Below are 25650 nucleotides of genomic sequence, written 5' to 3' on the forward strand. Positions count from 1 at the left end.
CTGAGGACGTGATAGCTGAGTGGGGTGTAGTAAGGAGGGAAGATGGTGACTGAGGACGTGATAGCTGAGTGGGGTGTAGTAAGGAGGGAAGATGGTGACTGAGGACGTGATAGCTGAGTGGGGTGTAGTAAGGAGGGAAGATGGTGACTGAGGACGTGATAGCTGAGTGGGGTTAGTAAGGAGGGAAGATGGTGACTGAGGACGTGATAGCTGAGTGGGGTGTAGTAAGGAGGGAAGATGGTGACTGAGGATGTGATAGCTGAGTGGGGTGTAGTAAGGAGGGAAGATGGTGACTGAGGATGTGATAGCTGAGTGGGGTGTTGTAAGGAGGGAAGATGGTGACTGAGGACGTGATAGCTGAGTGGGGTGTTGTAAGGAGGGAAGATGGTGACTGAGGACGTGATAGCTGAGTGGGGTTAGTAAGGAGGGAAGATGGTGACTGAGGACGTGATAGCTGAGTGGGGTGTAGTAAGGAGGGAAGATGGTGACTGAAGACGTGATAGCTGAGTAGGGTTTAGTAAGGAGGGAAGATGGTGACTCAGGACGTGATAGCTGAGTGGGTTATAGTAAGGAGGGAAGATGGTGACTGAGGACGTGATAGCTGAGTGGGGTTAGTAAGGAGGGAAGATGGTGACTGAGGACGTGATAGCTGAGTGGGGGTTAGTAAGGAGGGAAGATGGTGACTGAGGACGTGATAGCTGAGAGGGGTTAGTAAGGAAGGAAGATGGTGACTGAGGACGTGATAGCTGAGTGGGGTTTAGTAAGGAAGGAAGATGGTGACGGAGGACATGATAGCTGAGTGGGGTGTAGTAAGGAAGGAAGATGGTGACTGAGGACGTGATAGCTGAGTGGGGTGTAGTAAGGAGGGAAGATGGTGACTGAGGACGTGATAGCTGAGTGGGGTTAGTAAGTAGGGAAGATGGTGACTGAGGACGTGATAGCTGAGTGGGGATTAGTAAGGAGGGAAGTTGGTGACTGAGGACGTGATAGCTGAGTGTGGTGTAGTAAGGAGGGAAGATGGTGACTGAGGACGTGATAGCTGAGTGGAGTGTAGTAAAGAGGGAAGATGGTGACTGAGGAGGTGATAGCTGAGTGGGGTGTAGTAAGGAGGGAAGATGGTGACTAAGGACGTGATAGCTGAGTGGGGTTAGTAAGGAGGGAAGATGGTGACTGAGGAGGTGATAGCGGAGTGGGGATTAGTAAGGAGGGAAGATGGTGACTGAGGACGTGATAGCTGAGTGGGGTGTAGTAAGCAGGGAAGATGGTGACTGAGGATGTGATAGCTGAGTGGGGTGTAGTAAGGAGGGAAGATGGTGACTGAGGATGTGATAGCTGAGAGGGGTTAGTAAGGAGGCAAGATGGTGACTGAGGACGTGATAGCTGAGTGGGGTGTAGTAAGGAGGGAAGATGGTGACTGAGGACGTGATAGCTGAGTAGGGTTTAGTAAGGAAGGAAGATGGTGACTGAGGACGTGATAGCTGAGTGGGGTATAGTAAGGAGGGAAGATGGTGACTGAGGACGTGATAGCTGAGTGGGGTATAGTAAGGAGGGAAGATGGTGACTGAGGACGTGATAGCTGAGTGGGTTGTAGTAAGGAGGGAAGATGGTGACTGAGGACGTGATAGCTGAGTGGGGTGTAGTAAGGAGGGAAGATGGTGACTGAGGAACTGATAGCTGAGTGGGATTAGTAAGGAGGGAAGATGGTGACTGAGGACGTGATAGCTGAGTGGGATTAGTAAGGAGGGAAGATGGTGACTGAGGACGTGATAGCTGAGTGGGATTAGTAAGGAGGGAAGATGGTGACTGAGGAGGTGATAGCTGAGTGGGGTTAGTAAGGAGGGAAGATGGTGACTGAGGACGTGATAGCTGAGTGGGGTTAGTAAGGAGGGAAGATGGAGAGTGAGGACGTGATAGCTGAGTGGTGTAGTAAGGAGGGAAGATGGTGACTGAGGACGTGATAGCTGAGTGGGGTGTAGTAAGGAGGGAAGATGGTGACTGAGGACGTGATAGATGGGTGGGGTGTAGTAAGGAGGGAAGATGGTGACTGAGGACGTGATAGCTGAGTGGGGCTAGTAAGGAGGGAAGATGGTGACTGAGGACGTGATAGCTGAGTGGGGTGTAGTAAGCAGGGAAGATGGTGACTGAGGATGTGATAGCTGAGTGGGGTGTAGTAAGGAGGGAAGATGGTGACTGAGGATGTGATAGCTGAGTGGGGTTAGTAAGGAGGGAAGATGGTGACTGAGGATGTGATAGCTGAGTGGGGTTAGTAAGGAGGGAAGATGGTGACTGAGGACGTGATAGCTGAGTAGGGTGTAGTAAGGAGGGAAGATGGTGACTGAGGAGGTGATAGCTGAGTGGGGTGTAGTAAGGAGGGAAGATGGTGACTGAGGACGTGATAGCTGAGTGGGGTGTAGTAAGGAGGGAAGATGGTGACTGAGGAGGTGATAGCTGAGTGGGGTGTAGTAAGGAGGGAAGATGGTGACTGAGGACGTGATAGCTGAGTGGGGTGTAGTAAGGAGGGAAGATGGTGACTGAGGACGTGATAGCTGAGTGGGGTTAGTAAGGAGGGAAGATGGTGACTGAGGACGTGATAGCTGAGTGGGGTGTAGTAAGGAGGGAAGATGGTGACTGAGGACGTGATAGCTGAGTGGGGTTAGTAAGGAGGGAAGATAGGGACTGAGGACGTGATAGCTGAGTGGGGTGTAGTAAGGAGGGATGATGGTGACTGAGGACGTGATAGCTGAGTGGGGTGTAGTAAGCAGGGAAGATAGGGACTGAGGAGGTAATAGCTGAGTGGGGTGTAGTAAGGAGGGAAGATGGTGACTGAGGAGGTGATAGCTGAGTGGGGTGTAGTAAGGAGGGAAGATGGTGACTGAGGATGTGATAGCTGAGTGGGGTTAGTAAGGAGGGAAGATGGTGACTGAGGATGTGATAGCTGAGTGGGGTTAGTAAGGAGGGAAGATGGTGACTGAGGACGTGATAGCTGAGTAGGGTGTAGTAAGGAGGGAAGATGGTGACTGAGGAGGTGATAGCTGAGTGGGGTGTAGTAAGGAGGGAAGATGGTGACTGAGGACGTGATAGCTGAGTGGGGTGTAGTAAGGAGGGAAGATGGTGACTGAAGAGGTGATAGCTGAGTGGGGTGTAGTAAGGAGGGAAGATGGTGACTGAGGAGGTGATAGCTGAGTGGGGTGTAGTAAGGAGGGAAGATGGTGACTGAGGACGTGATAGCTGAGTGGTGTAGTAAGGAGGGAAGATGGTGACTGAGGACGTGATAGCTGAGTGGGGTGTAGTAAGGAGGGAAGATGGTGACTGAGGACGTGATAGCTGAGTGGGGTGTAGTAAGGAGGGAAGATGGTGACTGAGGACGTGATAGCTGAGTGGGGTGTAGTAAGGAGGGAAGATGGTGACTGAGGACGTGATAGCTGAGTGGGGTTAGTAAGGAGGGAAGATGGTGACTGAGGATGTGATAGCTGAGAGGTGTGTAGTAAGGAGGGAAGATGGTGACTGAGGACGTGATAGCTGAGTGGGGGTTAGTAAGGAGGGAAGATGGTGACTGAGGACGTGATAGCTGAGTGGGGTGTAGTAAGGAGGGAAGATGGTGACTGAGGACGTGATAGCTGAGTGGGGTGTAGTAAGGAGGGAAGATGGTGACTGAGGACGTGATAGCTGAGTGGGGTGTAGTAAGGAGGGAAGATGGTGACTGAGGACGTGATAGCTGAGTGGGGTGTAGTAAGGAGGGAAGATGGTGACTGAGGAAGTGATAGCTGAGTGGGGTGTAGTAAGGAGGGAAGATGGTGACTGAGGACGTGATAGCTGAGTGGGGTTAGAAAGGAGGGAAGATGGTGACTGAGGACGTGATAGCTGAGTGGGGTTAGTAAGGAGGGAAGATGGTGACTGAGGACGTGATAGCTGAGTGGGGTGTAGTAAGGAGGGAAGATAGTGACTGAGGACGTGATAGCTGAGTGGGGTGTAGTAAGGAGGGAAGATGGTGACTGAGGACGTGATAGCTGAGTGGGGTGTAGTAAGGAGGGAAGATGGTGACTGAGGACGTGATAGCTGAGTGGGGTTAGTAAGGAGGGAAGATAGGGACTGAGGACGTGATAGCTGAGTGGGGTGTAGTAAGGAGGGATGATGGTGACTGAGGACGTGATAGCTGAGTGGGGTGTAGTAAGCAGGGAAGATAGGGACTGAGGAGGTAATAGCTGAGTGGGGTGTAGTAAGGAGGGAAGATGGTGACTGAGTTGGTGATAGCTGAGTGGGGTGTAGTAAGGAGGGAAGATGGTGACTGAGGATGTGATAGCTGAGTGGGGTTAGTAAGGAGGGAAGATGGTGACTGAGGATGTGATAGCTGAGTGGGGTTAGTAAGGAGGGAAGATGGTGACTGAGGACGTGATAGCTGAGTAGGGTGTAGTAAGGAGGGAAGATGGTGACTGAGGAGGTGATAGCTGAGTGGGGTGTAGTAAGGAGGGAAGATGGTGACTGAGGACGTGATAGCTGAGTGGGGTGTAGTAAGGAGGGAAGATGGTGACTGAGGAGGTGATAGCTGAGTGGGGTGTAGTAAGGAGGGAAGATGGTGACTGAGGACGTGATAGCTGAGTGGTGTAGTAAGGAGGGAAGATGGTGACTGAGGACGTGATAGCTGAGTGGGGTGTAGTAAGGAGGGAAGATGGTGACTGAGGACGTGATAGCTGAGTGGGGTGTAGTAAGGAGGGAAGATGGTGACTGAGGACGTGATAGCTGAGTGGGGTTAGTAAGGAGGGAAGATGGTGACCGAGGACGTGACAGCTGAATGGGGATTAGTAAGGAGGGAAGATGGTGACTGAGGACGTGACAGCTGAATGGGGATTAGTAAGGAGGGAAGATGGTGACTGAGGACGTGATAGCTGAGTGGGGTGTAGTAAGCAGGGAAGATGGTGACTGAGGATGTGATAGCTGAGTGGGGTGTAGTAAGGAGGGAAGATGGTGACTGAGGATGTGAATGCTGAGTGGGGTTAGTAAGGAGGCAAGATGGGGACTGAGGACGTGATAGCTGAGTGGGGTTTAGTAAGGAGGGAAGATGGTGACTGAGGACGTGATAGCTGAGTAGGGTTTAGTAAGGAGGGAAGATGGTGACTCAGGACGTGATAGCTGAGTGGGTTATAGTAAGGAGGGAAGATGGTGACTGAGGACGTGATAGCTGAGTGGGGTTAGTAAGGAGGGAAGATGGTGACTGAGGACGTGATAGCTGAGTGGGGTGTAGTAAGGAGGGAAGATGGTGACTGAGGACGTGATAGCTGAGTGGGGTTAGTAAGGAGGGAAGATGGTGACTGAGGACGTGATAGCTGAGTGGGGTGTTGTAAGGAGGGAAGATGGTGACTGAGGACGTGATAGCTGACTGGGGTGTAGTAAGAAGGGAAGATGGTGACTGAGGACGTGATAGCTGAGTGGGGGTTAGTAAGGAGGGAAGATGGTGACTGAGGACGCGATCGCTGAGTGGGGTGTAGTAAGAAGGGAAGATGGTGACTGAGGACGTGATAGCTGAGTGGGGGTTAGTAAGGAGGGAAGATGGTGACTGAGGACGTGATAGCTGAGTGGGGTTTAGTAAGGAAGGAAGATGGTGACTGAGGACGTGATAGCTGAGTGGGGTTAATAAGGAAGGAAGATGGTGACTGAGGACGTGATAGCTGAGTGGGGTGTAGTAAGGAGGGAAGATGGTGACTGAGGACGTGATAGCTGAGTAGGGTTTAGTAAGGAGGGAAGATGGTGACTGAGGAGGTGATAGCTGAGTGGAGTGTAGTAAGGAGGGAAGATGGTGACTGAGGAGGTGATAGCTGAGTGGGGTGTAGTAAGGAGGGAAGATGGTGACTGAGGACGTGATAGCTGAGTGGGGTGTAGTAAGGAGGGAAGATGGTGACTGAGGACGTGATAGCTGAGTGGGGTCAGTAAGGAGGGAAGATGGTGACTGAGGACGTGACAGTTGAGTGGGGTGTAGTAAGGAGGGAAGATGGTGACTGAGGACGTGATAGCTGAGTGGGGTGTAGTAAGGAGGGAAGATGGTGACTGAGGACGTGATAGCTGAGTGGGGTGTAGTAAGGAGGGAAGATGGTGACTGAGGACGTGATAGCTGAGTGGGGTTAGTAAGGAAGGAAGATGGTGACTGAGGACGTGATAGCTGAGTGGGGTTTAGTAAGGAAGGAAGATGGTGACGGAGGACATGATAGCTGAGTGGGGTGTAGTAAGGAAGGAAGATGGTGACTGAGGACGTGATAGCTGAGTGGGGTGTAGTAAGGAGGGAAGATGGTGACTGAGGACGTGATAGCTGAGTGGGGTTAGTAAGTAGGGAAGATGGTGACTGAGGACGTGATAGCTGAGTGGGGTTAGTAAGTAGGGAAGATGGTGACTGAGGACGTGATAGCTGAGTGGGGATTAGTAAGGAGGGAAGTTGGTGACTGAGGACGTGATAGCTGAGTGTGGTGTAGTAAGGAGGGAAGATGGTGACTGAGGAGGTGATAGCTGAGTGGAGTGTAGTAAAGAGGGAAGATGGTGACTGAGGAGGTGATAGCTGAGTGGGGTGTAGTAAGGAGGGAAGATGGTGACTAAGGACGTGATAGCTGAGTGGGGTGTAGTAAGGAGGGAAGATGGTGACTGAGGACGTGATAGCTGAGTGGGGGTTAGTAAGGAGGGAAGATGGTGACTGAGGACGTGATAGCTGAGTGGGGTTAGTAAGGAGGGAAGATGGTGACTGAGGACGTGACAGCTGAGTGGGGTTAGTAAGGAGGGAAGATGGTGACTGAGGACGTGATAGCTGAGTGGGGTGTAGTAAGGAGGGAAGATGGTGACTGAGGACGTGATAGCTGAGTGGGGTGTAGTAAGGAGGGAAGATGGTGACTGAGGACGTGATAGCTGAGTGGGGGTTAGTAAGGAGGGAAGATGGTGACTAAGGACGTGATAGCTGAGTGGGGTTAGTAAGGAGGGAAGATGGTGACTGAGGAGGTGATAGCTGAGTGGGGTGTAGTAAGGAAGGAAGATGGTGACTGAGGACGTGATAGCTGAGTGGGGTGTAGTAAGGAGGGAAGATGGTGACTGAGGACGTGATAGCTGAGTGGGGTTAGTAAGGAGGGAAGATAGGGACTGAGGACGTGATAGCTGAGTGGGGTGTAGTAAGGAGGGATGATGGTGACTGAGGACGTGATAGCTGAGTGGGGTGTAGTAAGGAGGGAAGATGGTGACTGAGGACGTGATAGCTGAGTGGGGCTAGTAAGGAGGGAAGATGGTGACTGAGGACGTGATAGCTGAGTGGGGTGTAGTAAGGAGGGAAGATGGTGACTGAGGACGTGATAGCTGAGTGGGGTTAGTAAGGAGGGAAGATGGTGACTGAGGACGTGATAGCTGAGTGGGGTGTAGTAAGGAGGGAAGATGGTGACTGAGGACGTGATAGCTGAGTGGGTTGTAGTAAGGAGGGAAGATGGTGACTGAGGACGTGATAGCTGAGTGGGGTGTAGTAAAGAGGGAAGATGGTGAGTGAGGACGTGATAGCTGAGTGGGGTGTAGTAAGGAGGGAAGATGGTGACTGAGGACGTGATAGCTGAGTGGGGTGTAGTAAGGAGGGAAGATGGTGACTTAGGACGTGATAGCTGAGTGGGGTTAGTAAGGAGGGAAGATAGGGACTGAGGACGTGATAGCTGAGTGGGGTGTAGTAAGGAGGGAAGATGGTGACTGAGGACGTGATAGCTGAGTGGTGTAGTAAGGAGGGAAGATGGTGACTGAGGACGTGATAGCTGAGTGGGGTGTAGTAAGGAGGGAAGATGGTGACTGAGGACGTGATAGCTGAGTGGGGGTTAGTAAGGAGGGAAGATGGTGACTGAGGACGTGATAGCTGAGTGGGGTGTAGTAAGGAGGGAAGATGGTGACTGAGGATGTGATAGCTGAGTGGGGTTAGTAAGGAGGGAAGATGGTGACTGAGGACGTGATAGCTGAGTGGGGTGTAGTAAGGAGGGAAGATGGTGACTGAGGATGTGATAGCTGAGTGGGGTGTAGTAAGGAGGGAAGATGGTGACTGAGGACGTGATAGCTGAGTGGGGTACAGTAAGGAGGGAAGATGGTGACTGAGGACATGATAGCTAAGTGGGGTGTAGTAAAGAGGGAAGATGGTGACTGAGGACGTGATAGCTGAGTGGGGTGTAGTAAGCAGGGAAGATGGTGACTGAGGAGGTGATAGCTGAGTGGGGTGTAGTAAGGAGAGAAGATGGTGACTGAGGACGTGATAGCTGAGTGGGGTGTATTAAGGAGGGAAGATGGTGACTGAGGACGTGATAGCTGAGTGGGGTTAGTAAGGAGGGAAGATGGTGACTGAGGATGTGATAGCTGAGTGGGGTGTAGTAAGGAGGGAAGATGGTGACTGAGGACGTGATAGCTGAGTGGGGTGTAGTAAGGTGGGAAGATGGTGACTGAGGACGTGATAGCTGAGTGGGGTGTAGTAAGCAGGGAAGATGGTGACTGAGGAGGTGATAGCTGAGTGGGGTGTAGTAAGGAGGGAAGATGGTGACTGAGGACGTGATAGCTGAGTGGGGTGTAGTAAGGAGGGAAGATGGTGACTGAGGACGTGATAGCTGAGTGGGGTTAGTAAGGAGGGAAGATGGTGACTGAGGACGTGATAGCTGAGTGGGGTTAGTAAGGAGGGAAGATGGTCACTGAGGAGGTGATAGCTGAGTGGGGTTAGTAAGCAGGGAAGATGGTGACTGAGGAGGTGATAGCTGAGTGGGGTGTAGTAAGGAGGGAAGATGGTGACTGAGGACGTGATAGCTGAGTGGGGTGTAGTAAGGAGGGAAGATGGTGACTGAGGACGTGATAGCTGAGTGGGGTTAGTAAGGAGGGAAGATGGTGACTGAGGACGTGATAGCTGAGTGGGGTGTAGTAAGGAGGGAAGATGGTGACTGAGGACGTGATAGCTGAGTGGGGTGTAGTAAGGTGGGAAGATGGTGACTGAGGACGTGATAGCTGAGTGGGGTGTAGTAAGCAGGGAAGATGGTGACTGATGAGGTGATAGCTGAGTGGGGTGTAGTAAGGAGGGAAGATGGTGACTGAGGACGTGATAGCTGAGTGGGGTGTAGTAAGGAGGGAAGATGGTGACTGAGGACGTGATAGCTGAGTGGGGGTTAGTAAGGAGGGAAGATGGTGACTGAGGACGTGATAGCTGAGTGGGGTGTAGTAAGGAGGGAAGATGGTGACTGAGGATGTGATAGCTGAGTGGGGTTAGTAAGGAGGGAAGATGGTGACTGAGGACGTGATAGCTGAGTGGGGTGTAGTAAGGAGGGAAGATGGTGACTGAGGATGTGATAGCTGAGTGGGGTGTAGTAAGGAGGGAAGATGGTGACTGAGGACGTGATAGCTGAGTGGGGTATAGTAAGGAGGGAAGATGGTGACTGAGGACATGATAGCTAAGTGGGGTGTAGTAAAGAGGGAAGATGGTGACTGAGGACGTGATAGCTGAGTGGGGTGTAGTAAGCAGGGAAGATGGTGACTGAGGAGGTGATAGCTGAGTGGGGTGTAGTAAGGAGAGAAGATGGTGACTGAGGACGTGATAGCTGAGTGGGGTGTATTAAGGAGGGAAGATGGTGACTGAGGACGTGATAGCTGAGTGGGGTTAGTAAGGAGGGAAGATGGTGACTGAGGACGTGATAGCTGAGTGGGGTGTAGTAAGGAGGGAAGATGGTGACTGAGGACGTGATAGCTGAGTGGGGTGTAGTAAGGTGGGAAGATGGTGACTGAGGACGTGATAGCTGAGTGGGGTGTAGTAAGCAGGGAAGATGGTGACTGAGGAGGTGATAGCTGAGTGGGGTGTAGTAAGGAGGGAAGATGGTGACTGAGGACGTGATAGCTGAGTGGGGTGTAGTAAGGAGGGAAGATGGTGACTGAGGACGTGATAGCTGAGTGGGGTTAGTAAGGAGGGAAGATGGTGACTGAGGACGTGATAGCTGAGTGGGGTTAGTAAGGAGGGAAGATGGTCACTGAGGAGGTGATAGCTGAGTGGGGTTAGTAAGCAGGGAAGATGGTGACTGAGGAGGTGATAGCTGAGTGGGGTGTAGTAAGGAGGGAAGATGGTGACTGAGGACGTGATAGCTGAGTGGGGTGTAGTAAGGAGGGAAGATGGTGACTGAGGACGTGATAGCTGAGTGGGGTGTAGTAAGGTGGGAAGATGGTGACTGAGGACGTGATAGCTGAGTGGGGTGTAGTAAGCAGGGAAGATGGTGACTGATGAGGTGATAGCTGAGTGGGGTGTAGTAAGGAGGGAAGATGGTGACTGAGGACGTGATAGCTGAGTGGGGTGTAGTAAGGAGGGAAGATGGTGACTGAGGACGTGATAGCTGAGTGGGGTGTAGTAAGCAGGGAAGATGGTGACTGAGGAGGTGATAGCTGAGTGGGGTGTAGTAAGGAGGGAAGATGGTGACTGAGGACGTGATAGCTGAGTGGGGTGTAGTAAGGAGGGAAGATGGTGACTGAGGAGGTGATAGCTGAGTGGGGTTAGTAAGGAGGGAAGATGGTGACTGAGGACATGATAGCTGAGTGGGGTTAGTAAGGAGGGAAGATGGTCACTGAGGAGGTGATAGCTGAGTGGGGTGTAGTAAGGAGGGAAGATGGTGACTGAGGACGTGATAGCTGAGTGGGGTGTAGTAAGGAGGGAAGATGGTGACTGAGGACGTGATAGCTGAGTGGGGTGTAGTAAGCAGGGAAGATGGTGACTGAGGAGGTGATAGCTGAGTGGGATGTAGTAAGGAGGGAAGATGGTGACTGAGGACGTGATAGCTGAGTGGGGTGTAGTAAGGAGGGAAGATGGTCACTGAGGAGGTGATAGCTGAGTGGGGTTAGTAAGGAGGGAAGATGGTGACTGAGGACATGATAGCTGAGTGGGGTTAGTAAGGAGGGAAGATGGTCACTGAGGACGTGATAGCTGAGTGGGGTTAGTAAGCAGGGAAGATGGTGGCAGTAGCTGTTATAGATGGAGGAAGTGTGAGAATACTGTGGATGGAGGAGTGAGAGATGAAGAACAGGACACAGACCACACGGGATGTTAGACCCCTCACCTGGCAATACAGATAGTACAGCCCCTTTTGGCTTACGATAAACTCCCCACTCCCATCATTATATTTGGCTGGGCTGGTCGAGTTCCGTGGGACCTCAGTCCAGTTCCGGATTGTACCATTAATATCTGCAACAGTTAAGATCATCATTTTTGGTTTCCACATTGAAGTTAGAGAGTAATATATCTATGCACTACTTACCCGCATTCATCTGTGTTACCCCCTTCGTCGATTTCACTGTGAAGTCACAAAGAGAGCATGGGTATGTTGTATGCCTGAGCAATGCAAAAATATCAGATGGTATTACATGAGGTCTCAGGGGCCGATTCAGACGCTAAACGGCACTCTCTCTCTCTCTGCCAAAAGGGGCCGGGTATGCAAATTCCGCAATCGCACTGTCCGGTGTAAGGACGCTCTCTATGTCTTAGAGAGCGACGGCAGAGTGAGCGCACGCCGGTATAAAGAAGCCCACTTTTCTTTCTTAGCAAACGTCATCTCCAGGAAGTGTATGCTTAATCAGAACCATCGACAGCCATCGGAGCTGCACGCAGCGCCTGAGGTAGACCCTACCCCACCGCAAGCACTTCGATCACTGCAGGCTGAAATACAACCAGGTGACGTGTACAATGACGCCTCCATGCTAATTATACACGCCCATGAAACTCAGTTTTGACGCCCAGACACGCCTGCGTTCACAGCACCACTCCCTTGTTCACAAGCACCTTCCCCTGTTACCACCCACAAACGGCACTATCTGTCACTCAAAGTAGCGTCCAGTCTGTGTACTACGAGCGCACGATTCCCGATCGCATTGACTGGCTTGTGCACGCGCATTGCGATGCATGCGCAGATGGGCGGCAATCGACCACAGCGAGCGTTCGCGGCTTAGCGTCCGGGTCTAAATCGGCCCCTCAGTCTTAACTAAATACAGTATGTGAATAATGATGGTAGTAAGAGAATGTATTTATCAGTTAAAAACACAACAACTACAGTGTTGCTGTGTAATATATGGGCCATAGTAATCAGGCAATATGAGGGAGGCATGCCACGCTATGGACCTTATTCAGAGTCGGTCGCGAGCGCTGAGTGCTTGCAACCGACTCGATGTTGGTCCACGGGGCATGCGCACGATGGAGACGGCTCCGTCGTGCGCATGCGCGAGCCCCCGCTAACTACGGGTGATCCGTCGTTAGCGGGCTCGAAGCAGACGGAGGGAGCTGTCGATGTTGATTGACAGCTCGCTCCGTTTGCTGGGCGGGCAGGGGGCTTGCCTGCCCAAACGGAGCCGTTCCCGCCGGAACGCTAGCCGTTTGGGGGCGGCCCCACTGACATCATTGCTGATGTCAGTGGGGAGCTTCCAGCTGAAACACAGCAGGAAGCTCCCTGGGGCTTAAGGTTGACGAGACCCTACCCTAGGCTTTCGTCGTAAGCCCCGATGGTCACGATGGTATTGACCATCGCGACCATCTCCCTTAGCGGTCGTTAGAGCTGTGTGTGTTAACCCACAGCCTAACGACCGACATGGAGGCGGCCGTTCAGGATGCAAGCGGCCGCCTTGTTTCTGAGAGACCGCTTGCATCCTACGACCGCCTCTGAATGAGGCCCTTTGTCTCTATAAAGAAAGTGTTACCTTCGTAATGAGCTGCTAAAATTCCTTTACTTTTATTTGTACGATTCTTCTTACTGTTTGCTGGGGAAGGAATTTAAAAAAAAAATGCAAATGGTTAAATGCTACCTCATATCATGAGAGAGAAACACTGTCACGACTTGTCGAAGGTTTGACGTTTCTCGTTGTGTTTCGGTTCTCCCCTTTAAACACATCAGTCCTGAGAGATATCGTTATAAGAGGGTTCCAGCATTGCATTAGTCCTGTGAGATGTTCATACATCGGGATCCTGTTATAAGAATTTGTCAAATTGCTGAAGCCCGGTTATTTGAACCTCTCAAAGAGCCAAAGTAATTCATTTATGGTTCAAAATTATCCTATATTAAATGTCTTTGTCGGAAAAGGATATGTGAACCTCTAGGATTACCTGTACAGTTAAGGGAATAAATTTGAACCAGGAGTGTCAACCAATGCGATGACCATCACCCGTGAGTTTGAGTGGCACTGCCCTATTTAAAAATACATAAACTGGAGTCTGGTCTTCAATACAGGTTTATTTCTATTAACGCATGCCATGCCTAGATTTATGGAGAGTTTTGAGGCACGCATACCATGCCATCAACATAGTAAATTTCTGAGGAACACATGCCATGACCTTAATCATAGGCGATTTTTGAAGAATGCATGCCATTCCTTCATCATAGGAGATTTACAAGGAAGACATGTCATGCCTCGATGAAAGGAGATTTATGAGGAATATGCGCTATGCCTCGATCAAAGGAACTTTGTAAGGAACATATGCAATGCCTCAATCATAGAAGATTTCTGGAAAACAAAAGTTATGCCTCGATCATAGAAGATTTCTGGGGAACAGAAGTCATGCCTCTATCATAGAACATTTCTGGGGAACAGAAGTCAAGCCTCGATCATAGAAGATTCTGGGGAACAGAAGTCATGCCTCGATCATAGAAGATTTCTGGTGAACAGAAGTCATGCCTCGATCATACAAGATTTCTGGGGAACAGAAGTCATGCCTCGATCATAGAAGTTTTCTGGGGAACAGAAGTCATGCCTCGATCATAGAAGTTTTCTGGGGAACAGAAGTCATGCCTCGATCATACAAGATTTCTGGGGAACAGAAGTCATGCCTCAATCATAGAAGATTTCTGGGGAACAGAAGTTATGCCTAGATAATAGAAGATTTCTGGGGAACAGAAGTCATGCCTCTCATTCATAGAAGATTTCTGGGGAACAGAAGTCATGCCTCGATCATAGAAGATTTCTAGGGAAAAGAAGTCATGCCTTGATCATAGAAGCTTTCTGGGGAACAGAAGTCATGCCTCGATCATAGAAGATCTCTGGGGAACAGAAGTCATGCCTTGATCATAGAAGAATACCGAGGAACACATGCCACACCTCAATCAAATGAGATTTCTGATGAACATATGCCATGCCTCGAGGAAAGGACATTTATGATAAACTTATGCCATGCCTCCATCTTAGGAGATTTCTGAGGAACGCATGCCATTACTCCATCATAGGAAATTTACAAGGAATACATTCCATGCCTTGTTGAAAGGATATTTATGATGATTACATGCCATGCCTCGATCAACAAAGATTTTTGTGGAATTATGATTGTGACAAGATGACCTCACTCGTCACCCGATCAAAGATTAGTTTTGATTCCTGCTGGATCTTGGGGTATCAGGGATTCCCTCTTTCCATTAGTAACCACCTGTTACTGACTCCGCCCACTGCGCAGTGGGAGTGTAACGTTGCTGCCACTACCAAACTTCTACCATCGGCGTTTGGAACCGCTTACGTACACCCAGGCTTCTAACGCCGCCACCTGGAACTGCTTCTGCGTATGCGTAGATGAGCTGCGGCCACACTTCCTGATTGGTGTCGGCTGATTCCCCCTGATCCCTCGCAATGGACCAGGCTCTGCACGGTAGCTGGCAGAGGGCTTGAGCTTGGAGACACTGGGCTCAATCTAGAACAGCCGGAGAACGGAATAGCGTTTGGTGCAATTCTGTTGTCGCAGGATTCAGATGTAGTCGTTGTAAAGGCAAGATGTTTATTGCTCAAATAGTCTTAAAAAGACTCTTCCCCTCAGCTTAAGGGGGGTCAGCATACAAATGTTTCACAGCAGTACAATCCTTCTTGATATTTAAAGAGATATACACATAACCGAGCTCGCAGGCCTTCATTTATGTCACTCCAATACACATAACCACAGGAGGTAAGTCCGCCCTATGGATTTTACCCCCCAAAATTAAGTGCATGTGCCTTGCATGCCCAAGGCATGATCCCTTTTAACATTGTCCCCTATGGACAGTGGGGAGTTTTCACTCCCCTGTGCCTGAGCCCACCCACAGGGCTCAGCGACTCCCAGGCTCCATCACGTCTGGAATGAAAAAATGTTCCCTCCAAAATTTACTTCAAGGAATCTGCTAAGGGACCAAGCCTGCCACATCTAGCGTGAATCTGAGCTCCAGAGGTGGGCAACCAAGGTCCCCCCAGGCAGGGTTTCCTGGCCACGGAGGGGAAGCTCTTTGGAGCTCCCTTAAAAAACAATTAGCTGGCTGCATTGGCCAGCACCCCGTGTACCTCCTCATACCACTTTCAGGCATTAGGCTCCATGGCAAAGGCATTTAGTCTTTCTCTGGAAAGGGGCTGGAGGATCCAGCAGCCCACTGAGGACTCTGGATCCCCTGGACGTCCAGAGAAACCAAGGTGGGTACATTTTACGTTAAATTATACATTTAGACCTTTGTACAATTAAAATACTTCAGGTTAAATATATATACACCAAGCCTGTGCTGGTACCTAGCATCAGGCTTTCCCAGACTGCAGCTCAGCAGGACCTGTTTTTCCTGGCAATGCTCCCTTAGCCCTGCAGACTGGGACTGCTGGGGCTCTCCCCCCGGGGGATAAATCTCCACTCACCCCCCCGATGCGCTTAACATGCACCACAAAGGGAGCCGGCTAGCCCGGTCCCCCTGTGTTCGGCACTCAGTCCGGCTGGACTTTAATGGTGAGGCACCGGGAGCTAAGCTGGGGCGCAAGGAGCCAGCGGTCAGTGCACAGTCCATTCTGCCGTGCTGCACTGGGAGCTGGCTTCACCGATCTCCCAGTATGTTGCCATTCAGCCCTACAGTCAGGGACAATGGGACCGGCTGCAGCGGCGTCCTGCAACCCTCGGAGTGCTGGGGCGCCGGGAGCAAGGCTCCCAGTCCCCACCGTGGAGCCCTCAGCGGCTCCTTAACACACCAATGGGTTAACACACCATTGCCGCGGCCGCCGGAGGGGTCCGGGCCGCGGCTCATCAAACATTAAAAAAATAATTAATTTTTTTACACACCCGGCGCCCCTAGCGCCTATAAATTTCAAATATGGTCGCCGCAGCATGGGGGTTAACCCCTTCAGTGCCGCGGTGGCCATTTTACCCACGTGTAGCCGGCCTCCGGGCCACACTGGTCATGCCTCAATCACAGGAGGTTTATGCGGACCGCATAGCATGCCTTGATAAGTGGAGATATATTAGGAGCACGTGCCATGTCTCGATGAAAGTTAGATTTATGAGGACCTCAGAAAAAGGTTTGTTGATGCCCATCTCGCCGAAACAAGTTCCAAAATTATTTCTAAATATTTTGTCCTTCTCCAATCTCCCGTTAATGTGTTTTGCTGCTACGGGACCATGGCAACGTGCGATCATTAATGGGACTATGACTTCTGGTTTGTATCACTAAGTTCTACAGGAGAATGTCAGGCTATCCTCCGTGGACAGAAGTTGGGCCTTGCAGCAAGGCGACAACAATATACGCACACAAGTCAGTCTGTAAAAACAATAGTTGTAATAATAGAATAAATTTAGCGTTTTGGAATGGCTGAGTCAGTCTTCGATCCAATAGAAATGTTGTGGCAAGACCTGTAGCAGGGTGTCCATACAAGAAAGCCACCAACATCCATGAGTTGAAGCCGTAAGGAGCTACAGTACATGCCAAAGTTCCTCCAATACCCATATGGGGGGGCTGAAGTCATTGCTGCTCAATGGGGTCACACCAGTTACCGAATCCTGGGCCAAAATCCATTTTCCGACAAAGAAATTCATTGCTTGTTAAAAAATAATCCAAAAACGAATGAAAAAGTAGAACCTGTTGTGTGTTATATGATTTATTGAAGCCATCTGTTATATTTCTATCCCGATAAGTCCTCGAACACTATTGCTGCAGTCGCACCTAACAGCTCCTCTCTGCGATTCTGTCCATCTCTGAAATAAGCCCTCAGTCACACACAGATATACAAGTGCCGTATGTCAGATTAATCCGCACAGTCTGCTGGTGCATCTTAGTTGCATTGCGACATAAGGCGTCATTTTTGGTAAAAAAAAAAATACGCTTGGAGCTAAAAGAGTTGCATGAGGCCGCTGGTAGGTTAATTGGCCCCCAAGGAACGCAGCTGTTGGTGAAATTGCTAATACGCACGCAGTTCCACTGTGAAAATATGCTAATCCATTGCGATCGCTAGGCCCTCGCAGCATGACCTAAGGATGCCCACTTTACCATACACACATCCGTAATACTTAGCAGAATAGCGAAACCATCGGAACAATCGAGTACCATCAGACCCTCACGCACACTGGCACCTGACCTTACTTGGAAATTGCTAACTTCAGGGCACGCTATCAGGCCTCAGGCTGCATACTGCAGCGCAGTGTCTAATTTATGCACGCCCCTGTAACGGCGTTCAAACGCCCTGGCACGCCTGCATTTTGCAGGCCACCCCATCCCTTCCCCCGTCACCACCCACAAACGGCACTTCCTGCCAATCACTCTGCGATGGGTCTGCGTAGTCACTGCGATCGCAGTCCCGATCGCAGTGGCTGGTTCGTGCACACGCACTGCGATGCGTACGCAGAATGCAACAATTGGCCGATTGCGTGCGTATTAGCAACTGCGATCCAAGCTGAATCAGGCCCATAGATTTGTTAGCTCCACTGGGGAAGGGACTTATGTGAATGGCCAAATATTTTCTATAAAGCGCTGCGGAATATGTGTGTGCTATATAAATAACTGGTAATAATAATAATAATATTGAGGCTCGATGTATGAGGACACATCTGGAACAGATGATATAAACACATTTAGGGGTCATTCCAATTAGGTGCAAATTGCGAGTAGCGACTTTGTTTCATGAAACTCGCAGACTTCGCAGCGAATGCGAGCACCCGAGAATTCTCCAATCCAATTAAAAATGCGTATTCGTGGTACTAGCAGCGGAGGTTTGCGAATTAACTGCCAAATGCGATGTAAGAGAAGGGCATGAAAATGTGGGGAGACCATCCTGGCCCCCCCCAAAATTTATAATTTTGTTAGCAGGACTGTATAGAAGGTTGTTTGTGGGCATAAGGAATGTACTGAAGGTTTTTAAATGGTGTCAAATGGCTGATTTGTGTTTTTGTTTTTTTTAAATGCAAAAAAAATAGAAATTTTTTTTTTGTTTAATCTCAATTAAATTAAATAATAATAAAAAAAAAAGTAGGAAAAAATAATGTGATTATTATTTATTTATTTTTTATTTTTTTTGAGTACTCCGAGGGCACTTTGAAAAAATTTGTAAAAAAAATTATTAAAAAAAATTATATATATATCTCTTTCAATTAAAAAAAAAAATACTGCAATTAAATTTGGGGTACCTAAATTAATGAAAAAGTTGATGTTGGGAAAATTTGAACCCCCCCAAAAATTACATGTAATTATTGGTCTAATTAAGCTAATTGGAAACTTCCAATTGCCTACTTGGTCATTAGGGGGAGTGGTCCAAGGGGTTCAGTGCGGTGTTCTGACGTTTTAATCTTAGAATAAAATGTTTCACTTCCATTCCCTCTGGGAGGTGCGAATAGAAAAATGTGAGTTTATTCTGACTGGGTCAGTGCAAGTTACTAATTGGATTGCATAATGAATTAGCTGTGCGAATTCGTACAGAAAACAACAACTCGCACCTCGCAATTCGCACCTAATTGGTTTGACCCCTTACATTGTGAAAAGTCTAAAAGGCTCAGACACTTTCTGATGCGCCTCATCCTATGGCGGAAATGCAGCAGAATAAGTGTCGGCACTCAGTCAGATCCGCTGCCGTGATGTAATGTAATAAAACAGTAATCAGCAGAAAGCGGGGCAACAAAATTATGAAACAACACGTATACTGATAATAAGGGAAATACATCTGTTTCTGGATACATTAGGAAATCCCGCTAGTATTCATACTATGATAGGAAGCCCATCATAAGAACATTAAGGGCGCGATCCAGGAGGTACACGCGATGTCGATGCCACACGCAGGCAGCCGATGTTTTCAGTCTGCGCTTGCATCCCGATGGTTACCGCTCTAAGCCGCATATCAATATCCGATGGTGCGTCTTAGTGCGCACAGTGGTAGATTAGCGCGGCAGCCGGTGGACATCTCAATAGGAAGCCCATCGGCCGCAGCTTTTCAATAAGGATGCAGTCGCTGCTGCGTAAATAGATGATGTTGTGACTGTCACTTTGTCCACCTTTAAATCAGGCCCTAACGCTGCTTTTTGAAAAAAAATTATATATACTGTTTATATATATTTTTTTTTAAGTGATTTAAGATCATTTTAGGAGCATTTATGAAAAGCTTTGAATGGACCAAAAACAACGACCAAATTCCGGGTGTAACATGAATGGTGAGAGGGCAGCCCACAGGCCCCCCCTGGTTAGTATTTCCTGCTGTAACATCCCCCCCCTTCCCAATTACCTGAGCGTCTGTGTCGTCTCCTCTCCTCCGTTAGCTTCCGATACAGAAACTGGTGTTTTTCCCAGACATTCTGATAAAAGATCTGCAAGGCAGAATATTCAGTGTATTTTATTGTGTTATTGTTTAGATAATATAGTTTACATATTACCATCATGTTTTTATTTTACTATAATATATCTACATGACTTCACATTACTCTGACTGTGAAAACCAAACCCGTCTACGTAGCAAGTAGTGGTTGGGACTCCACCGGTTACCTGAGCTGTATAGGGCACCACATCTTGGCCTGAGTATGTCCAGTCCAATTTTGCACAACCTCTTCTTACTCACCTCCTCCCACATGAAGCAAGCACGGCTTTAGTCGTCCACATTTGAAGAGAACTGGACAAATTGAGTCCACCTGTACCGTTACCAGCAGAACTTCTGGCAATGTGAGAGGGCACTAGAGGCAGATGGATGTTGAGTGGTTTGTGCAAAAATAAACAACCCCTTCAAGAAGCGAGGTGGGTACATTTATAATGAGGGTGCTTACATCAGCAGTGGGCAGAGAAGGTGGAGAGGTGCGAGGAGCAGACAATAGGGTACACCCATGGGGGAGGCAGAGAAGGTGGAGAGGTGTGAGGAGCAGACAATAGGGTACACCCATGGGGGGGGGCAGAGAAGATGGAGTAGTGTGAGGAGCAGATAACAGGGTACACCCATGAGGGAGGCAGAGATGATGGAGAGGTGTTAGGACCAGACAATAGGGTACACCCATGAGGGGGGGGGCAGAGAAGATGGAGAGGTGTGAGGAGCAGATAACAGGGTACAGCCATGGGGGGCCAGAGAAGGTGGATAGGTGTGAGGAGCAGATAACAGGGGTACACCCATGGGTGGGCAGAGAAGATGGAGAGGTGTGAGGATCAGATAACAGGGTACAGCCATCGGGGGCAGAGAAGATGGAGAGATGTGAGGAGCAGTTAACAGGGAGCACCCATGGGGGGGCAGAGATGATGGAGAGGTGTGAGGAGCAGACAATAGGGTACACCCATGGGGGGCCACAGAAGATGGAGAGGTGTGAGGAGCAGATAATAAGGTACACACATCGGGGGCAGAGAAGATGGAGAGGTGTGAGGAGCAGACAATAGGGTACACCCATGGGGGGGCAGAGAAGATGGAGAGGTGTGAGGAGCAGATAATAGGGTACACCCATGGGGGGGGCAGAGAAGATGGAGAGGTGTGAGGAGCAGACAATAGGGTACACCCATGGGGGGGCAGAGAAGATGGAGAGGTGTGAGGAGCAGACAATAGGGTACACCCATGGGGGAGGCAGAGAAGATGGAGAGGTGTGAGGAACAGATAACAGGATACAGTCATGGCGGGGCAGAGATGATGGAGTGGTGTGAAGAGCAGACAATAGGGTACATCCATGGAGGAGGGGCAGAGATGATGGAGTGGTGTGAACAGCAGACAATAGGGTACATCCATGGAGGGGGGGGGGCAGAAAAAGGGGAGAGAAGGAGGAGCTTTCAACAAAATGGACCCCAAACCACTTCTGTTGCAGCGACACCACCAGTCCACATAGGGGCCACACGGATGGCAAAAAAAACCAAAAACACCCAGGGACTGCAAGGAATGGGCCTGTTAGCCCAGCATGGGGGTGGACCCGGAGCACCTGAACACCATGTGAAGTCATCCTCCCTGGACCTTATTATAACGTAAGTGATTGCATTATAAATACTCAATTACAGGCACTTCTAAAGTTGTGAGCACAGGTATAAGTAACTTTGCGCCTGCACAAACCATGCTGCAATGCAGTGGGTGCACATTTATTATGTGTGCATGCGGGGCAAATACTGGCTGCTCTTGCATGTAGCCCACACACATGCTGGACAGCTTTATTATTACACTGCAGTGCAATTTAGCGTTCAGCTAGGACACGCCCCTCCCAAATCTAAGTCTCTCCGCACATTTTACATCTGCCCCACCTGAGGTGCTACATGAATTTACCAAGGTGCAAATTTGCTAATTTCTCTTTGCTTCCAGCTCTCTGAATTAGGCTATTATACAAAGGTTTAGCGTAAACACATAGCGGAAGAAAAGTTGACTATGAAAATTGTATGCTTCAGCGCCAGGTTGTACAAAGACACTAAAAAGTCATATGAATTTGACCTCATATTACATCATGGACAGACGCACATATATTATTATGGCTGTATGGTATTATCTATTGTGATCTTTAGTAGTGGGAGAAATAGGAGTGCGTAAAAAGACAACACAGTGACAAAAGGACCATAGATTATATAGATTAACTGTGAAATCCAAAAGTCAACTAACAATCCTTAAAACAGTTTAGCAAAAAAAAGAACACTAGTGAGAGGTTGTGTATAATAGTGTCATGGTGAGCAAGGGCGTATCCAGACCAGTCTTGTGACAGGCTCTGTATATCTGTGTCATGGTGAGCGAGGGCGTATCCAGACCAGTCTTGTGAGAGGTTGTGTATAATAGTGTCATTGTGAGCGAGGGCGTATCCAGACCAGTCTTGTGAGAGGCTCTGTATATCTGTGTCATGGTGAGCGAGGGCGTATCCAGACCAGTCTTGTGAGAGGTTGTGTATAATAGTGTCATGGTGAGCGAGGGCGTATCCAGACCAGTAGTGTGAGCGGCACTGTATATATCTGTGTGTCAGGGTGAGTGATGGTGTAACTGGACCAGTAGTGTGAGAGGCACTGTATATCTCTGTGTGTCAGGGTGAGTGATGGTGTAACTGGACCAGTAGTGTGAGAGGCACTGTATATCTCTGTGTGTCAGGGTGAGTGATGGTGTAACTGGACCAGTAGTGTGAGAGGCACTGTATATCTCTGTGTGTCAGGGTGATTGAGGGTGTAACTGGACCAGTAATGGTGAGCGGGGGGTGGGCAGTACCATGTGACATTTCCTGCTGACTGGGATTATTAGGCCATAGAAAAGATGTGGATGGTATCTTACCTGAGCATCAGAGCTGGGATCTTGTAGTGGATGCACCTGAAAGGTAGACAAATAAAATTATTGTACTGGCAAGATGACCGGACATGTGCACAGGTACATATTTGGCTGCTATTACACCATTAGACATGTCTGACAGCCGGTTCACAGGTCAGTATTTAGCTGCTATGACGCCATTAGACATGTCTTACAGCCGGTGCACAGGTCAGTGTTTGGCTGCTATAACACTATTAGACATGTCTGACAGCCGGTGCAGAGGTCAGTGTTTAGCTGCTATGACGCCATTAGACATGTCTGACAGCCGGTGCACAGGTCAGTATTTAGCTGCTATGACGCCATTAGACATGTCTCACAGCCGGTGCACAGGTCAGTGTTTGGCTGCTATAACACTATTAGACATGTCTCACAGATGGTGCACAGGTCAGTAGTCTCACAGACGGTGCACAGGTCAGTGTTTGGCTGCTATAACACTTAGACATGTCTGACAGCCGGTGCAGAGGTCAGTGTTTGGCTGCTATAACGCTATTAGACATGTCTCACAGACGGTGCACAGGTCAGTGTTTAGCTGCTATGACGCCATTAGACATGTCTTACAGCCGGTGCACAGGTCAGTGTTTGGCTGCTATAACGCTATTAGACATGTCTCACAGACGGTGCACAGGTCAGTGTTGGCTGCTATAACACTATTAGACATGTCTCACAGATGGTGCACAGGTCAGTAGTCTCACAGACGGTGCACAGGTCAGTGTTTAGCTGATATGACGCCATTAGACATGTCTGACAGCCGGTGCACAGGTCAGTATTTAACTGCTATGACGCCATTAGACATGTCTGACAGCCGGTGCACAAGTCAGTGTTTAGCTGCTATGACGCCATTAGACATGTCTTACAGCCGGTGCACAGGTCAGTGTTTGGCTGCTATAACACTATTAGACATGTCTCACAGATGGTGCACAGGTCAGTGTTTGGCTGCTATAACACTATTAGACATGTCTCACAGATGGTGCACAGGTCAGTAGTCTCACAGACGGTGCACAGGTCAGTGTTTAGCTGATATGACACCATTAGACATGTCTGACAGCCGGTGCACAGGTCAGTATTTAGCTGCTATGACGCCATTAGACATGTCTGACAGCTGGTGCACAAGTCAGTGTTTAGCTGCTATGACGCCATTAGACATGTCTCACAGACGGTGCACAGGTCAGTGTTTGGCTGCTATAACACTATTAGACATGTCTCACAGACGGTGCACAGGTCAGTGTTTGGCTACTATAACACTATTAGACATGTCTCACAGACGGTGCACAGGTCAGTGTTTGGCTGCTATAACACTATTAGACATGTCTCACAGACAGTGCACAGATCAGTGTTTAGCTGCTATGACAGTATTAGACATGTCTGACAGACGGTGCACAGGTCAGTAGTCTCACAGACGGTGCACAGGTCAGTGTTTAGCTGCTATGACGCCATTAGACATGTCTTACAGCCGGTGCACGGGTCAGTGTTTGGCTGCTATTACGCTATTAGACATGTCTCACAGACGGTGCACAGGTCAGTGTTTGGCTGCTATAACACTATTAGACATGTCTCACAGATGGTGCACAGGTCAGTAGTCTCACAGACGGTGCACAGGTCAGTGTTTAGCTGCTATGACACCATTAGACATGTCTGACAGCCGGTGCACAGGTCAGTATTTAACTGCTATGACGCCATTAGACATGTCTGACAGCTGGTGCACAAGTCAGTGTTTAGCTGCTATGACGCCATTAGACATGTCTTACAGCCGGTGCACAGGTCAGTGTTTGGCTGCTATAACACTATTAGACATGTCTCACAGATGGTGCACAGGTCAGTAGTCTCACAGACGGTGCACAGGTCAGTGTTTAGCTGATATGACACCATTAGACATGTCTCACAGATGGTGCACAGGTCAGTGTTTAGCTGCTATAACGCTATTAGACATGTCTCACAGACGGTGCACAGGTCAGTGTTTGGCTGCTATAACACTATTAGACATGTCTCACAGATGGTGCACAGGTCAGTAGTCTCACAGACGGTGCACAGGTCAGTGTTTAGCTGATATGACACCATTAGACATGTCTGACAGCCGGTGCACAGGTCAGTATTTAGCTGCTATGATGCCATTAGACATGTCTGACAGCTGGTGCACAAGTCAGTGGTTAGCTGCTATGACACCATTAGACATGTCTCACAGACGGCGCACAGGTCAGTGTTTGGCTGCTATAACACTATTAGACATGTCTCACAGACGGTGCACAGATCAGTGTTTAGCTGCTATGACAGTATTAGACATGTCTGACAGACGGTGCACAGGTCAGTGTTTGGCTGCTATAACACTATTAGACATGTCTCACAGACAGTGCACAGGTCAGTGTTTAGCTGCTATGACAGTATTAGACATGTCTGACAGACGGTGCACAGGTCAGTGTTTGGCTGCTATAACACTATTAGACATGTCTCACAGACGGTGCACAGGTCAGTGTTTGGCTGCTATAACGCTATTAGACATGTCTCACAGACGGTGCACAGGTCAGTGTTTAGCTGCTATGACAGTATTAGACATGTCTCACAGACGGTGCACATGTCAGTATTTAGCTGCTATGACGCCATTAGACATGTCTGACAGCTGGTGCACAAGTCAGTGTTTAGCTGCTATGACGCCATTAGACATGTCTCACAGACGGTGCACAGGTCAGTGTTTGGCTGCTATAACACTATTAGACATGTCTCACAGACGGTGCACAGGTCAGTGTTTGGCTGCTATAACACTATTAGACATGTCTCACAGACAGTGCACAGGTCAGTGTTTAGCTTCTATGACAGTATTAGACATGTCTGACAGACGGTGCACAGGTCAGTGTTTGGCTGCTATAACACTATTAGACATGTCTCACAGACGGTGCACAGGTCAGTGTTTGGCTGCTATAACACTATTAGACATGTCTCACAGATGGTGCACAGGTCAGTGTTTGGCTGCTATAACGCTATTAGACATGTCTCACAGACGGTGCACAGGTCAGTGTTTAGCTGCTATGACAGTATTAGACATGTCTCACAGACGGTGCACAGGTCAGTATTTAGCTGCTATGACGCCATTAGACATGTCTGACAGCCGGTGCACAGGTCAGTATTTAGCTGCTATGACGCCATTAGACATGTCTGACAGCCGGTTCAGAGGTCAGTGTTTAGCTGATATGACACAATTAGACATGTCTG

General features: G+C 49.1%; 1 protein-coding gene across 2 annotated transcripts in view; it reads right to left on the reverse strand.

The window, feature by feature from the left end:
• Positions 1 to 25650, reverse strand: part of TNFSF12 (TNF superfamily member 12) — a 90341-nt gene that overhangs the window by 61822 nt on the left and 2869 nt on the right. The window contains exons 2-6 of one of the 2 annotated variants that reach the window (XM_088464620.1): positions 22417 to 22452; positions 19450 to 19531; positions 12688 to 12747; positions 11259 to 11294; positions 11061 to 11185 (exon numbers count right to left, since the gene is read on the reverse strand). In XM_088464620.1, coding sequence (XP_088320746.1) covers positions 11061 to 11185; positions 11259 to 11294; positions 12688 to 12747; positions 19450 to 19531; positions 22417 to 22452 — 339 coding nt within the window. The remainder of the gene's footprint in view (positions 1 to 11060; positions 11186 to 11258; positions 11295 to 12687; positions 12748 to 19449; positions 19532 to 22416; positions 22453 to 25650) is intronic. The other variant, XM_088464621.1, reaches the window with a different exon arrangement.

Source organism: Taudactylus pleione, unplaced genomic scaffold, assembly GCF_031769625.1.
Source record: "Taudactylus pleione unplaced genomic scaffold, aTauple2 ptg001724l, whole genome shotgun sequence".
Taxonomy (NCBI): Eukaryota; Metazoa; Chordata; class Amphibia; order Anura; family Myobatrachidae; genus Taudactylus; species Taudactylus pleione.